Genomic DNA, 15,253 nt, shown 5'->3' with positions numbered 1-15,253 from the left:
AGATCAGATTGTGAAGGTGTTTTTGCTGTGGGCTGAAAACACCATCCCACCCGAACAGGCTGAAGTTTTTTTTGTTTTTTTTAAGCTCTTACACTTGTAAGGGATTTCCTCTTCTTCTTCTTCTGAAGAGGAGAGTCGAGAAGGATCGGAGGACCAATATGTGGCGTGGTAAGTGTCCATGGTTCTTTTAATAAGAAATACTCAACATGAACAACTGAATACAAAAACAATAAACGTGGAACGACCGAAAACCATAAACAGTACCGTGTGGTGAAAAACACAGACACGGAAACAAACACCCACAAACAAACAGTGAAACCCAGGCTACCTAAGTATGATTCTCAATCAGAGACAACTAATTATACCTGCCTCTGATTGAGAACCATACTAGGCCAAAACATAGAAATCCCCAAATCATAGAAAAACAAACATAGACTGCCCACCCCAACTCACGCCCTGACCATACTAAATAATGACAAAATAACGGAAATAAAGGTCAGAACGTGACAACACTAAAAGGGCATCATTATAATTTTCACAATTTCAGAGTGTTATTTATACCTTAGTGTGGAAATATATATTTAAAAAAAAAAAGGCAAATTAGGTTTTTGACTGCACTGCTCCTTTAAGCAGCAGTTGTGCTTTTTCAATCCAGAAAAAAAGGTACAGGCCGATTCCAGCGTATGGATGTTACATTTGTACGCAAAATCAAAACTTGAATGTCTCACAGAATTGACAAAATAAATAAATGAAACTTTTGATGTGTGCGCCTTGGGGGGAGTGTATACCCCAAAAAAGTGGCATGTTGGACAAATAAAGCAAATAAAAGAGGTTGTATGGATGTTACATGACATGGACCAACTTTTTGGGGGTGACTGAACTCATTAGCAAAGTCTGTGAGTTTGTAAGTGTCAGGTCAAAACATGGATAGACCATTTGGGAAGAAAAGGCTTGGCTGAACACAAAAAAAAATAAAACATTGAAAAGACTGTCATTAACATTGTGACTTTAGAGAGGAAAAACAACTTATATATTTTACACCCTTCGTTATGTTACAGTCTGAAACAGAGGCTAATTTCTTGATCAACATCTACCATCATCACCAATACAACTCACTGTGAAACAAGCAAATTAGGCTACCTGTTTTGAAAGCAACATGTCTTTAAAGGCTGCCTCACACTGGATAGCAATGATGTGTGGAAAATGGAGTCGAGTCCTACTCGACTCAATACTTCCACCTAGCTTTCTATCCACAGAAGATACTGCTGCTCAATTATTTTGGGGAGCCTTAAGCCTTTTTCACTCTAATCAAATTTTTGGGCATATTCAATTTGATTAATTTTTTCTACCTGCAGTCTGAACAGCCAAAAACCACGTTGAATCTGATATTTCAAGCTACTTTCAAACCACCATTGTAAGTGGTTTGAAATCAGATACAAATCTGATTCCTGGCCATGCGACTTGTGTCTGAATAGTCAACTATGATTTAATTGCTTTCAAGTGGGTTTTATGCTGTTATTTGGCATATCTTGTTGCTTGCTAGCTACTCTGTTGACAGTTTGACAAGAACATGTGGTAACTAACTAGCTTGTTAATTGTTTACAAACAAATTAATGGCCAGGGGTGTAGTGCTATCTTTTTAGGTGAGGGAGCGCCAAAATAATATGCAAATTACGTCACAATTTCCTCAAAGTTTGTACCTACAGGTGTAGCCAATTGAATAGCCTATCATTATAGATTATGCATAAAATAAATCCGGCAATTGCAAAGTCTGCCTATTCAGCTGTTTTTAAAAATGTTATTCCTGTTTCGTGAGTGTGCAAATCTGTCATCAAGGCAAAGGGTGGCTACTTTGTAGAATCAGAAATAGAAAATATATTTTGATTTGTTTGTTTAGTTACAACATGATTCCATATGTGTTATTTCATAGTTTTGATGTCTTCAATATTATTCTACAATGTAGACCATCCTAAAATCTACAAAACATTAGGAACACCTTCCTCAATTCATCGGGGCATGGACTATAAGGTGTCAAAAGCGTTCCACAGGGATACTGGCCCATGTTGACTCCAATGCTTCCCACAGTTGTTTCAAGTTGGCTGGATGTCCTTTGGGTAGTGGACCATTCATAATACACATGAGAAACTGTTAAGCGTAAAAGCCTATTCTATAATTTTTTATGGAATTGTTGTGGTAACTAAAACATGACTTATTTAGAATTGATCAGAATTAAATTGTTTAGCTTGGAAACTCCCATGGCAGGCATTGTTGTCACCTGAGCTTGCTACATAACTTCTGAGCGATAGGCAGCACAAGAGAACCACCACCAATCAGCCTACACCACTGCACACACACCCGTTGTTACTATGACAACTAGCATAGCCATGTCAGCAAATGACTGCTTTCTGAAAACACACAAATCTGACTTGGTCACTTGTAACTTGCTGCTTGGACAGTCAGTATTCCAAAATGGGCCTGCAATGTAATCAAGGCTTAAGAGCTTCAAAGAGGAATAGGTGTTTCACTTTAAATGATCCTCTTCTCCTCTTAAAAAATAACTAGCCTACAAACTGCACTTGAGGTATAGTTATGCTACTAAGTAGCCTCCTAACCAAATATGGCGAAAGGGGGAGAAAAATGCTTTTAAAAATAATTCAATGGCGTCCCTTACCTTCCTGGACCGCCTGGAAAGGGTTGTTCGCCTCGACAAGTTTTATGGAGTGTGTGATTTTCTCGCTCTGCAAAATGTCGTCGTTGAGACTGAGGTCTGAGATCGCCAGCTGGAAAACCTCGTCATCCCTCACTGCGTTCTCCTCGAATATGGCACCTGTTGAAAAGATGCAATTGTCAACATTGCAATATGTGTAGAGATGCATTGCAAAAACTAGGAGTGTATTGATTATGCCAAATCTTTTGCAAAATGTTTTTTATTTTTTTTATTTTTTTTTTTAAGAACAAAACGGGGAGGGACCTTCTTTAAATTTGTATTGGCGGATCGCAACCAACTGAAAGGTGAATACACCACCACCTACTCTACTGGATTGTGAGGCAGGTCATGGTTTCCCTATTCATCAATTTCTCTTATCTATCCCTGTGTTTCCGCCTACTGTTCTATAATGTGAATTCATTATACTTTGTGACACAAAAAGGGAAGGAAAAAAGAACGGGGAAATAGGAAGAAAAATGGCCCTTCCAACTAACCCTACACCCATTAAAAACCTCACCATTATTCCACTACTTGGCCCTATCTGATCATACACCAGGCTGGCAGCCTGGGAGGACGGGACACTATCGTTCAACACAACTTGTAACTCTTAGGCAGTAAAATCCCGTACACCCAAGTACTTCTCTGCAGCTGCCACCACAACATCTATTTCTGTGATTTATGTTCAATTTATGTGGTACAGTTGATAACCACGAATATGAATGCTACGAAACCAACCTTACTGAAGCACCTATCACTCTCTATTGGCCTCAGCTTACACACAAGGAATCTCTTAGCATCCCTCGCCATGGACTCATCTTCCTCTACTATTCACTTCACTGCATCAGCATACAAAACCTTCTGTATTACTCAGATCCTGGCAACCTCAACCTGCCTTTCTCTCACCGGACACTTCTGATCTCCAGCACTATGGGTACCCTTACAATTAACACACAAAACCGATACTACACATTCATTTGTCTCATGCCATCCTGCACACTTCTCACATCTAAGAATCTCCCTCCTGCCCACTGCTGCAACATGACCATAAACTTGGCACCTAAGACACCGTAATGGGTTTGGGACAAAAGCTCTCACTGGATAACTGACACATCCTAACTTGACTTTGTAGGATAAAGACTGCATTAAACTCAGCAGGAAAACAGTGTCTTCACTGTTTCACCACGCTTTCCACCAGGTCTGCGTCGCACCAAACAGCGAGCGTCACAGACACCGGGAATCTTCTATTTCAGTTGATTCTCCTCACCACTTAGGGATAGCCCCCTTTTTTTCAATTTTCGCCTAAATGACATACCCAAATCTAACTGCCTGTAGCTCAGGCCCTGAAGCAAAGATATGCATTTTCTTTAATTTGAAAGGAAACATTTGTGGAAATGTGAATTGAATGTAGGAGAATATAACAGATATGGTAGAAGAAAATACAAAGAAAAAAACAACCAGTATTTTTCTACCACCATCTTTGAAATGCAACAGAAAGGTCATAGTTCTAGCCATCACTCTGATAGTGTCCACAACATAGCAGCAGTGTGTGTGCAAAGTTTCAGATGGATAACTTGAAGTATGAATGAACAACAAGACTTTTAGTGTGAAGTCCCCAGGTACATTTTGGCAAATCGTGAGGGAGACATTCGCATTCATATTCAATTTTTCTGCCAGAATATGGTCAAATCTGTATACTTTGCCTTTGATTGAGGTTTTAGTCGCCATATTATAAGTTCAACAATTCGTTAACACCCAGTTTTCATAACTCTGAATATCCTTATCATTTTTGTCCAAAATGAAAAGCCAGGCTGTCGTATAAGGTTAGTAGCTACATTTTACGACATATACATGGTTTCCAGCTCTTTTAGCTATCTAGCTAGCTTTGTTTGACCCCGATTGGTGCTTATTTGACAAATATACAGTCATTCAAGTGATGGCCACCCGCGTCATCGGCGTGCCATGAAAGCGTCGCTCTATGACCAAATATGGTGTCCTATAGGATATACTACACCCCTAATGAAATAGTGAAGTCTTGTTACCTTCTAGAATCTCTGGGGAATAGATACGAATGTATTTTGACTGGTTGAAACAACATTTACAGTGAGATGTTCATAGATTACTTTCTTTGCAAATTGAACGAGTGGAAATACAAAATCGATAGTGCATGCTATATGGACCTTTCCAGGATATGAAAAGGGATTTTATCTAACAAAACGACACATTGTGTTATCTCTGGGACCCTTTGGATGATAAATCAGAGCAAGATTTCAGAATGTAAGTACACATTTCACCTTCAGAGGTGAATTTATCAAACCTACCGCAAATAAAAAAGTGTTTTGTTGTTAGGAGCTCTCCTCAAACAATAGCATGGCATTTTTTTGCAATAATAGCTACTGTAAATTGGACAGTGCAGTTATATTAACAATAATGTAAGCTTTCAGTTGATATAAGAAACTTATATGTACCGATATTTGTTGTTTCTCTAAAATCTGTGATCTTGACATAATGCCCTGCATGATTGACAACTGTCCTGTTGACAGGACGCCGATCCTTACTAACGCCTCCCGAGTTATCACTCCTTTCAACTGTGTCCAGCTCCGGAGAGCAAAGCAAGTCACAGTTCTTGTCCCTAGAAGTGTGGTGGATGAAAGAAATGCAACAAATCCTTACGTTTCCACTTCGAGTTACTTTCACCGACTCAACAGTCCCCAACCTCTTCTCCAACCAACCTGACACCACATATGGATCAGCCAGAAGGCACAGATCTTTCCTCACTCCAGAGGCTCATTCTCGGCGGTCTTCACCCCACCTGCCGCTACAGGTAATTCATTCTCACTCTTGTCATGTTACATTTCTGAGCTACCAGAGTATGATTTTTTATTTTTGTACATGATGCCAATCTTGCTCACCACACCACTTCCCTCTACACTCAGCTCCATTACTTCTTCCTCGTTTCCAAAAATGTCCACATCTCCATGCTCTTTCTGCTCCTTCATCCACTGTAGTAGCAAACTGTTCTTGGTTCTTGTATCTTGAATTTGCCTGTCACGTTCTGACCTTTATTTCCTTTGTTTTGTATTTATTTAGTATGGTCAGGGCGTGAGTTGGGTGGGCAGTCTATGTTTGTTTTTCTATGTTTTGGGGTAATTCTATGTTTCGGCCTAATATGGTTCTCAATCAGAGGCAGGTGTCATTAGTTGTCTCTGATTGAGAATCATACTTAGGTAGCCTGGGTTTCACTGTGTGTTTGTGGGTGATTGTTCCTGTCTCTGTGTTTTGCACCAGACAGGGCTGTTTTTGGTTTTCCACGTTTGTTGTTTTGTAGTGGTCGTGTTTATCCTTTTTGTTATTAGACATGAATCAATATAATCACGCTGCTTTTTGGTCCGCCTCTACTTCACCACAAGAAGACCGTTACAGAATCACCCACCACAACAGGACCAAACGGCGTGGTAACGGGCAACAGCAACAGCAGCGAAAAGAGGAAGGAGGATGAGTTGGATGGTAAAGGACCCTGGGCACAGCATGGAGAATATCGCCGCCCCAAAGAAGAGCTGGAGGCGGCGAAGGCGAAGAGGCGCTGGTATGAGGAGGCAGCACGGTGGCGTGGATGGAAGCCCGAGAGTCAGCCCCAAAAAATGTATTGGGGGGGGCACACAGGAAGTGTGGCGAAGCCAGGTAGGAGACCTGCGCCAACTTCCTGTGCTTACCGGGGGGCTGGAGAGACCGGGCAGGCACCGTGTTATGCTGTGAAGCGCACGGTGTCCCCAGTGCGGGTGCATAGCCCGGTGCGGTACATTCCAGCTCCGCGTATCGGCCGGGCTAGAGTGGGCATCGAGCCAAGTGCCATGAAGCCGGCTCTACGCATCTGGTCTCCAGTGCGTCTCCTTGGGCCGGCTTACATGGCACCAGCCTTGCGCACGGTGTCCCTGGTTCGCCTGCATAGCCCAGTGCGGGCTATTCCACCTCGCCGCACTGGCAGGGCGACCGGGACCGTTCAACCGGGTAAGGTTGGGCAGGCTCTGTGCTCAAAAGCTCCAGTGCTCCGGGTGGCAGCCCCCACCAGGCTGTCTCTCCGGCTCATCCTTACAGGGGCTCCCGCCTGTCCAGCGCTGCCAGAGCCTTCCTCCTCTCCAGCGCAGCCGGAGTCTCCCGCCTGTTCGGCGCTACCAGAGCTCCCGCCCCTCATTCCAGAGGCACCAGAGCTACTCAGTCCAGCGCTGCCAGAGCCTTCCTCTCCAGCGTTGCCGGAGCTTCCCGTCTGCCCAGCGCCGCCTGAGCCACCCGTCTGCCCAGTGCCGCCTGAGCCACCCGTCTGCCCAGCGCCGCCTGAGCCGCCCGTCTGCCCAGCGCCGCCTGAGCCGCCCGTCTGCCCAGCGCCGCCTGAGCCGCCCGTCTGCCCAGCGCCGCCTGAGCCGCCCGTCTGCCCAGCGCCGCCGGAGCTTCCCGTCTGCCCAGCGCCGCCTGAGCCACCCGTCTGCCCAGCGCCGCCTGAGCCGCCCGTCTGCCCAGCGCCGTCTGAGCCGCCCGTCTGCCCAGCGCCGCCTGAGCCGCCCGTCTGCCCGGCGCCGCCTGAGCCGCCCGTCTGCCCGGCGCCGCCTGAGCCGCCCGTCTGCCCGGCGCCGCCTGAGCCGCCCGTCTGCCTGGCGCCGCCTGAGCCGCCCGTCTGCCCGGCGCCGCCTGAGCCGCCCGTCTGCCCGGCGCCGCCTGAGCCGCCCGTCTGCCCGGCGCCGGCAGTGCCGCCAGTCTGCCAGGGGCCGCCAGTGCCGCCAGTCAGCCAGGGGCCGCCAGTGCCGCCAGTCAGCCAGGGGCCGCCAGTGCCGCCAGTCAGCCAGGGGCCGGCAGTGCCGCCAGTCAGCCAGGGGCCGCCAGTGCCGCCAGTCAGCCAGGGGCCGCCAGTGCCGCCAGTCAGCCAGGGGCCGCCATTGCCGCCAGTCAGCCAGGGGCCGGCAGTGCCGCCAGTCAGCCAGGGGCCGGCAGTGCCGCCAGTCAGCCCAGAGGCGCCAGAGCCCCTCAGCCCAGAGGCGCCAGTGCCGCCAGTCAGCCCAGAGGCGCCAGTGCCGCCAGTCAGCCCAGAGGTGCCTGAGCCCCTCAGCCCAGAGGCGCCAGAGCCCCTCTGTCCCGAGCTGCCGGCCCTCTGTCCCGAGCTGCCGGCCCTCTGTCCCGAGCTGCCGCCCCTCTGTCCTGAGCTGCCACCCCTCTGTCCCGAGCTGCCCCTCTGTCCATTGAGAAGGGTCGCCGTGGTTAGGAGGCCACGGAAGCGGACAATAAGTCAGACTAAGACTATGGTGAAGTGGGGGCCACGTCCAGCACCAGAGCCGCCACCGCGGACAGACGCCCACCCAGACCCTCCCCTATAGGTTAAGGTTTTGCGGCCGGAGTCCGCACCTTTGGGGGGGGGGGGGGGGGGGTACTGTCACGTTCTGACCTTTATTTCCTTTGTTTTGTATTTATTTAGTATGGTCAGGGAGTGAGTTGGGTGGGCAGTCTATGTTTGTCTTTCTATGTTTTGGGGTATTTCTATGTTTCGGCCTAGTATAGTTCTCAATCAGAGGCAGGTGTCATTAGTTGTCTCTGATTGAGAATCATACTTAGGTAGCCTGGGTTTCACTGTGTGTTTGTGGGTGATTGTTCCTGTCTCTGTGTCTTGCACCAGACAGGGCTGTTTTTGGTTTTCCACGTTTGTTGTTTTGTAGTGTTCGTGTTTATCCTTTTTGTTATTAAACATGAATCAATATAATCACGCTACTTTTTGGTCCGCCTCTACTTCACCACAAGAAGACCGTTACATTGCCACCATGTCGCGTCGACTAAAAAAGCTCTACCAGCCGCCAGTACTCCCCTTCCCAGGGAAGGACTTACCTGAATGTGTCCAATAGAAACTCTCGTTTTCGTTGCAAAACAGGACAGGATGTTTTACAACTGTTTGGACAAATGATTACACCCGAGACCAACACAGGCAGTTGCATTTCAGTTTCAGAGAAATCTCATTCACCTGACACTTCCACCTATGTGCAATTACCCTGGGTAAGAGGTTAGTTTCAGAGCAACTATTACAAAAGTAGGCCCTAATGTTTAGGATACAACTTGTCAAGAAATGGATGACATGACACTATTTTCTCTTAAGATGTAGGTCCTTATTAGCATTTTACTTATTAGCATATTACTGATCCTTATTAGCATTATAAGGAAAGGTTAGTGGATTTACAGTGAGTGGGTGGATGCCAGATCAAGACTTTTCACTTTCCCTCCCTGTCAATCTGGCATATGGTGGTTGGTTACACGCAATACATATATTTTCCCCCATGCACATTCATTTCAGCACCATGGAGAGCAAGGTTGTAGGCCTATATAGACTCTCTCAGCTCCAGCTACTGGGCCCAGTTTTTCAAAAGTTATCTGATCGGATTTCGGCAGTTGGATAGGATAAAATGCATAAAATAGAACGAATAGAACATGGCATCATATCATTGGCTTTAATGGGGACGCCCATTATATTCATTCTATTCTACACATTTAATCCTATCCAACTGCCAAAATCCGATCAGATAACTTTTGAAAAACTGGGCCCTGATTGAAGATGTGCTTTAGCTACATATCTAGGACCAGATTATCCAAACCCTGTCCATTATTTTACCATTGGGAGATGGGGGGGGGGGAGGCTTCTTGTTCATGTATCTGTGGTTAGGGGCAACTTCTACCCACTCCTCAGCTTCAGTTACACTGTAAAAAAAAAATCCTGTTGTTTTGATGGTCATTTACTGGTGGTGTAAGTTACTGTAAAAAAAGGTACAATATGTTACAGTAACATATTGTAGACCTCCCTTTTTTAACAGTAACTTACAGGTAACTGGCTGCCATTAGCCAGTTACCTTACCTTTACAGTTTCCTGTAGATATGGGCCGGGCTTCACAAGAGCTCTGGATAAGAGCATCTGCTAAATGACTCAAACGTAAATGTAGAATATGCTCGCTGACTTTATGGTAGAACTGCCTAGACTTTAAAATCCATTCAAGTTTCCTCGAGTTGTTTGTTGATCGGCTACATTATCAATCGTCTGAAGTAAATGATTGTAAAACAGCGTTCAGATTGGATAAAGTAGCCTCGATTTATGTCGGAAGTGTTGTATTTTGCAGGTGGTCAAAGCGAAAAGCCTTCCTTGATGTATAACTGGTGTGTTCGTCTTATTTAGCATGGGATCAGAATAGCGCGTCTGCCCTCTATTTTGTCGGTGAGAATGGATTTGATTCCTGTGTTTCGAGCTCGCCTTCCATTGCAGGGCTGGATAGCCAGCGTCTCTATATCGTCCCATCACCCCGTAAATCATTCCACGTCAGGTGTCCAACTCATTGGACATACCTATTTCTCCTTTGCATAAGGAACAGCTTCAGCTTTTGGCCAGAAGGATAACTTGAAGAGGAGAGGAAATGAGAGGAGGGTGAAAATATATAGCAATAAGGTAGAGGCAAACGTAATATTCTCTAGGCTATTGGTCCCACTTTGTGCACAATCACACAAATAGTCCTTACCCGTTTTATATCAGGAGTTGGACCATACCCATTAGGCCTAACATTCAGATATTGAACATCTAATATATTCACTCCTAGGAGGAACCAAGCAAAACAAATGCCACAGAGACGGCAAAACCAACGATAGGACGAGACAGATCCTCGCGAAAGGGTTTAGACCGGAATGGAACTCTGCCACATTCAAAAGTGGGCCGTCTTTTGGTTTCCAAGTCAGACCACCGTTGATTTGAGGGCTCTCCGGAGTTGTTGTGCATGTAGCAGCAGACTGGCTATGAGCAACGAATATTTGAACCGCATGCGTCAAGCAAGCCTTAAAATGAGAATCCATTGTATTCGAACGTAATGGTGCACCACTCTTCAACCTCACTCATTAAGACAATTTCATATGAAGTTAATCAGAAAGATAATTGATTGTTTAAAACATGTTTGGTATATAGCCTACGCAGCATACTCATGGGTAATGCTTGGTAATGACTGAAGCTGTTCCTGCACTCCAAGCCTTTTCTATCAAGATCCCGACAAAATCACATTGGATTCCGAGAGAACAACATTTTCCAAAATACATCAAAACCTTGACGGCCATGGAATTAATGTTTTAAAAACATTAAAATAACCAAATACAGATAAAAGCCCTGGTTTTAATGATGATGGGGGTGACAAAGGTGCAACGTAACCAACAAGTCCTAATGGCTACATCAGAATTATTCCAACTTGCTTCACGCCTGGTTTGTTAGTTATGTTTTATATCATGGTAAAGCCGACAAAGTGCAAATGCCATCGATGATAATGCATCCAATAGCCTTTACGTGTTTTAATTATAAACCCCCGCAACAGCCTAAATGCCTAAACTACTGTCTCAAATGTAAGATGCTTCAGCTGTTATCGTGCTGGAGAGCTTTATTCCAACATATTAACTGTTGATCACTGCAGCACTATTGGATACTTAACATGCAAAGGTTTCGATGTAAAATTAAACAAAAAATGATTATTTTTCTGCTACGGTGTGTGTGTGTGTGTGTGTGTGTGTGTGTGTGTGTGTGTGTGTGTGTGTGTGTTTGTACGTGCATGCTTGCATGTATACATGCGTGTTTGCATTAGTTGCCTTTGATCCAACAAATGGCATTAAACACATGCCAGTGACATTATTTAGAAATATAATATTCTAGTTATTCGTATTGACCCCCTCCATCTCCCCCCGCCGCGAACATAAGTTGTTTTAGCTTAAATGTAAATTCATGTCAGATAAACTACATTTGACAAATCTGATATATTACACACCCAAATTCACCAAACAGAGTACACTGGCATCTATTCTAATGTTGGATTCGGACATAAGGGTTTAGTATTTGTCCCTTTGTCATTTATTTCCTTCACAGGCGTTTAACATTTCGGTCACGTTCAATTCAAAGTTCATGCTTATAGATGGGGAGGGGGGGGGGGCAATCCTCTAAAAACACACGTTGGTTTAGTTCGTCTGATCCAAGCAAATTAGTTCCATCTTGCTTTGGTTTTGTGGTGTGAATTACAGTATATTTACAATATTGGCTATTCTCATGATTTCGGAAAAGACACATTGGTGGTGCACTTTTCCAGAGACTTTCAGTCAAGCATTTGCAAAGACATTCATAAGATATTGTATGATAGGCAACGCAAATTTGACTATTTAATTAGAATTCAAATGATGCTGTAAAATTGCCACAGCTCCCGGGATGGAGCAACGCTATTCAACAGAACTACATATCATTATCGTTTATAACGTATTTAGTTGTAACTCGCTCTATATACTAACACATTCATCCGTATGCCTTCCTAAATGTATCATACATTTAAACAACAAAAGAGGACTGTTTTATTCTAAGCACCGAGGGGGTTTATATCACACCTCCGCGTTTGCACCCCGTGTCCCCTGCACAAGCTCCTTACCGATGTGAATGATGGAGTCCGCGCTCGCCACTGAATTGCATTGCAACATCCATAAGGAAAGGCATATTATCAGCAATTCCATCTCCGGTTTTGGCGAAAGCAGCTCATCCACCGTCCCTCGTATGTCGGACAAATCCAAATAAGCAACAGTGCATGAACCAGTTGTTCAGTCTGTGAATAAAAGCCGAAAACAAAACTATAAGGAAGGAGGAAAAACGTCAAGGGGTTTCCTGGGGATAGAATAAGTAAGTGCAAGGGAGGTGGCGGTTGGGCAGAAAAGGCAGGGAAATACTCGGCTTTTCGGTAAGGAAGGCTGAGAATCCAGCGCGCTCTGCGGCTCTCGCTCTATCCAGCGCTCGCGGAGTCTGAGACATATCAAACTGCAAACTGCGGAGGAGGGACACCCCCCACGCGCTCTCTCGATAGCTCTCTCTCTCTCGATTTTCTCGACCCACGTGACTGCAGAGACTCTATCTACAACGCTAAGCTGCCCGGAGAAGACAGGGAGAGATGGAATCCGAGCAAGCCGGAGACGGCGACGGCGATCAAGACATGCCCCTGAGAATCGGTCTATCAGCGAACGCACATTACCATGGACGGGAACCTTGAAAACCAAAGAAAATCCGACATAAAAAACACATGGATGGCGCGCAAAGCAGACTTGCATTGCAGTGTAAGTAATCGCACAGGGCGCATAAGTTCCGATGTATAATTAACTCTCATAATATAACTCTATCCATTGCTATTATCGAATGACATAACTAGATTGGTGCATGATAACCGGTAGCAGTGGTGATGCCACAGGTAGGATATAGCGTGCGGAAGGGTCTGTGGATGTGTGCGTAAAACCTGTCCTCACCTACAGGTTTATGGGGACCACTTAAAGCGTTGAAACGCCCCAATAATATATGTGGAAATGGACTAATGGCATGAATCGGAAAGAACTGACGTGGAGAGGACTGTTTCTACTAAGCTGTCTGCTTGGAGAGAAGGCGCGAGTGCATGTGCTTCTGGGGATGGGATACCTGCGAGGTAGTTTGGACATAGAGGTTAGACGGGTGGGTAGAGAGCACGTCTATCATGGTTTGATACAGGAGCTCTACTAGCTCGGTTAGCCCACTGTCTTTGTGATTTTTTTTTTTGTAACAATGTAACAATCTTCTCTGTGTTGTATGCTATTTTCTGACAACTGATTCCAGTTTCTCTGCTACTGATCGTGGACAGTGTTGTAACAATAGCCAACAATTCATATCAATTGTATTTGGAGACATTCATGATCAAATATTAAATGTCGTTTCCAATAGGTGTACTAATGCCTTGTAACCAACTGTTCATGCATGGTGGTAAATGACCTATCGAACCTCTCATAATTTATGGAGAGACTGCATACATGGACACGGAGCCAAGTGACATCATTGTGTTCTTCTATTTGCTGGACTAACAGGTTCATAGTACATGTTGATAATGTAGAGCACCGAAGAAGGAAGACCACATTTCGAAACTCCAAAAATCGAATGAACTTTCTGGGTTGTTTTTTTTCTCTCCCGATGACAGTGGTACGTTTCAGATAAGAAATCTTCGTACAAGAGATGCAACTGTAATATTCTTAGTCTTACAATTAAAGGATATTTCTTGCGATTGAATATGAGACGGAAATTCCCCTTAATTGTTTGGCTAAGTCTGTTTTTATCACGGAGAGATTTCAGCACGAAGAATCCATGGACAGCTCCGGACTACTCCCCGTCCTATGATGCGCTCAATGTCAGATCATTCATGTAGCCAGCCGCGCTTAGACCTACACCTACGGTATGGTATAATAATACTAATAATGATAATAGTAATAATATTTTTCTTTGCCACTTTAACTGTATGAACGTACGATTTAATTATGGCTGTAATGAATATATAATGTGTTTTTGGTAAAACAAATAAAATGTAAAAGGCTATTCAATATCCGTATGAAAACATATTTGACTGCTTATTGCAGGATTGGGCCAGAGGCACATGCAGTGAATTGGGATTTAATGTCGGTTGGCGTTCACGGAAAGGAAAGCGCGCCCGCAGCTAGACTCTGGTAACAAGTGGTTGCTGCAGCTTGAGCGTTCCCTCTCCCAAGATGAAGAAGGTGTGAGGACGAGAGAAAACACGGATTTTCTTAGAAATTATATGAGGCTGATAGAGCACCGTGTCGTAGCCTATAGATAGTTCAAAATCATTTACACAATTGCACACTATTAATCCAACCTCAGTGTGGATATATACACTGAGTGTACAAAACATGAAGAACACCTGCTATTTCCATGACATAGATTGACAATGTGAATCCAGATGAAAGCTATGAACCCTTATTGATCTCACTTGTTCAATTCACTTAAAAATCAGTGTAGATGAAGGGGAGGAGACAGGTTAAAGAAGAATTTTGTAAGCCTCAGTCAATTGAGACATGGATTGTGTATGTGTGCCATTCAGAGGTTGAATGGGTAAGCAGGGGGTGCATCTCAATATTAGGAAGGTGTTCCTAATGTTTGGTGTACTCAGTGTATATAAAACACAGGGAAATCACGTTTTTACTGCAATGGGCCTTTAAAAAAACCTCCAGCAGTCTAGCCAGTAATTGAGGTTGCAAATTGCCCATCTGTGAAGTCCCATATGTGCAACCAACAAATTGCATTTCCTTATACATTGTCAAGAACTGTCAATATTTCCGATGCTAAGAAGCAATGAAACCAGTAATGAAGTATTAATCCATTCTGACAGCACATTAACGCCTTGAGCGATGAGGGTGCAATTATATTGTCAAATGAACAGGAATACATTCCGCTAGCAGTATGTTGGGATGTTGGGAAGAGATGAGTAGGTATGAATCTCTTTCTAGGGTAGGAGAAGTTGATGTTGTCATATTTTGATGGGACTGTTTGGCTGTTGTTCCTAATATAGGCCAAATCAGGCAAGTTGTCGAAGTGAATTTAGCATGCTGTTCGATGCTGTTCTGTAGCTCTGAATGTTTACTGAACAAAAATAGAAACGCAACATGCAACAATTGCAAAGATTTTACTGAGTTACAATTCATATAAGGAAATCAGTCCATTGAAAT

At 44.5% G+C, this 15,253-nt stretch overlaps 1 protein-coding gene across 1 annotated transcript in view; it reads right to left on the bottom strand.

The window, feature by feature from the left end:
* Positions 1–12,241, bottom strand: part of LOC139377498 (glutamate receptor ionotropic, delta-1-like) — a 417,048-nt gene extending 404,807 nt beyond the window's left edge. Inside the window, exons 1-2 of the mRNA XM_071120533.1 lie at positions 12,160–12,241; positions 2,672–2,827 (exon numbers count right to left, since the gene is read on the bottom strand). Coding sequence (XP_070976634.1) covers positions 2,672–2,827; positions 12,160–12,241 — 238 coding nt within the window. The remainder of the gene's footprint in view (positions 1–2,671; positions 2,828–12,159) is intronic.
* Positions 12,242–15,253: the final 3,012 nt, after the last annotated feature.

The sequence above is a fragment of the Oncorhynchus clarkii genome, chromosome 20 (assembly GCF_045791955.1).
Source record: "Oncorhynchus clarkii lewisi isolate Uvic-CL-2024 chromosome 20, UVic_Ocla_1.0, whole genome shotgun sequence".
NCBI lineage: Eukaryota > Metazoa > Chordata > Actinopteri > Salmoniformes > Salmonidae > Oncorhynchus > Oncorhynchus clarkii.
The sequence above is the reverse complement of the archived record's forward strand: the minus strand, read 5'-3'. Positions and strand labels throughout refer to the sequence as shown.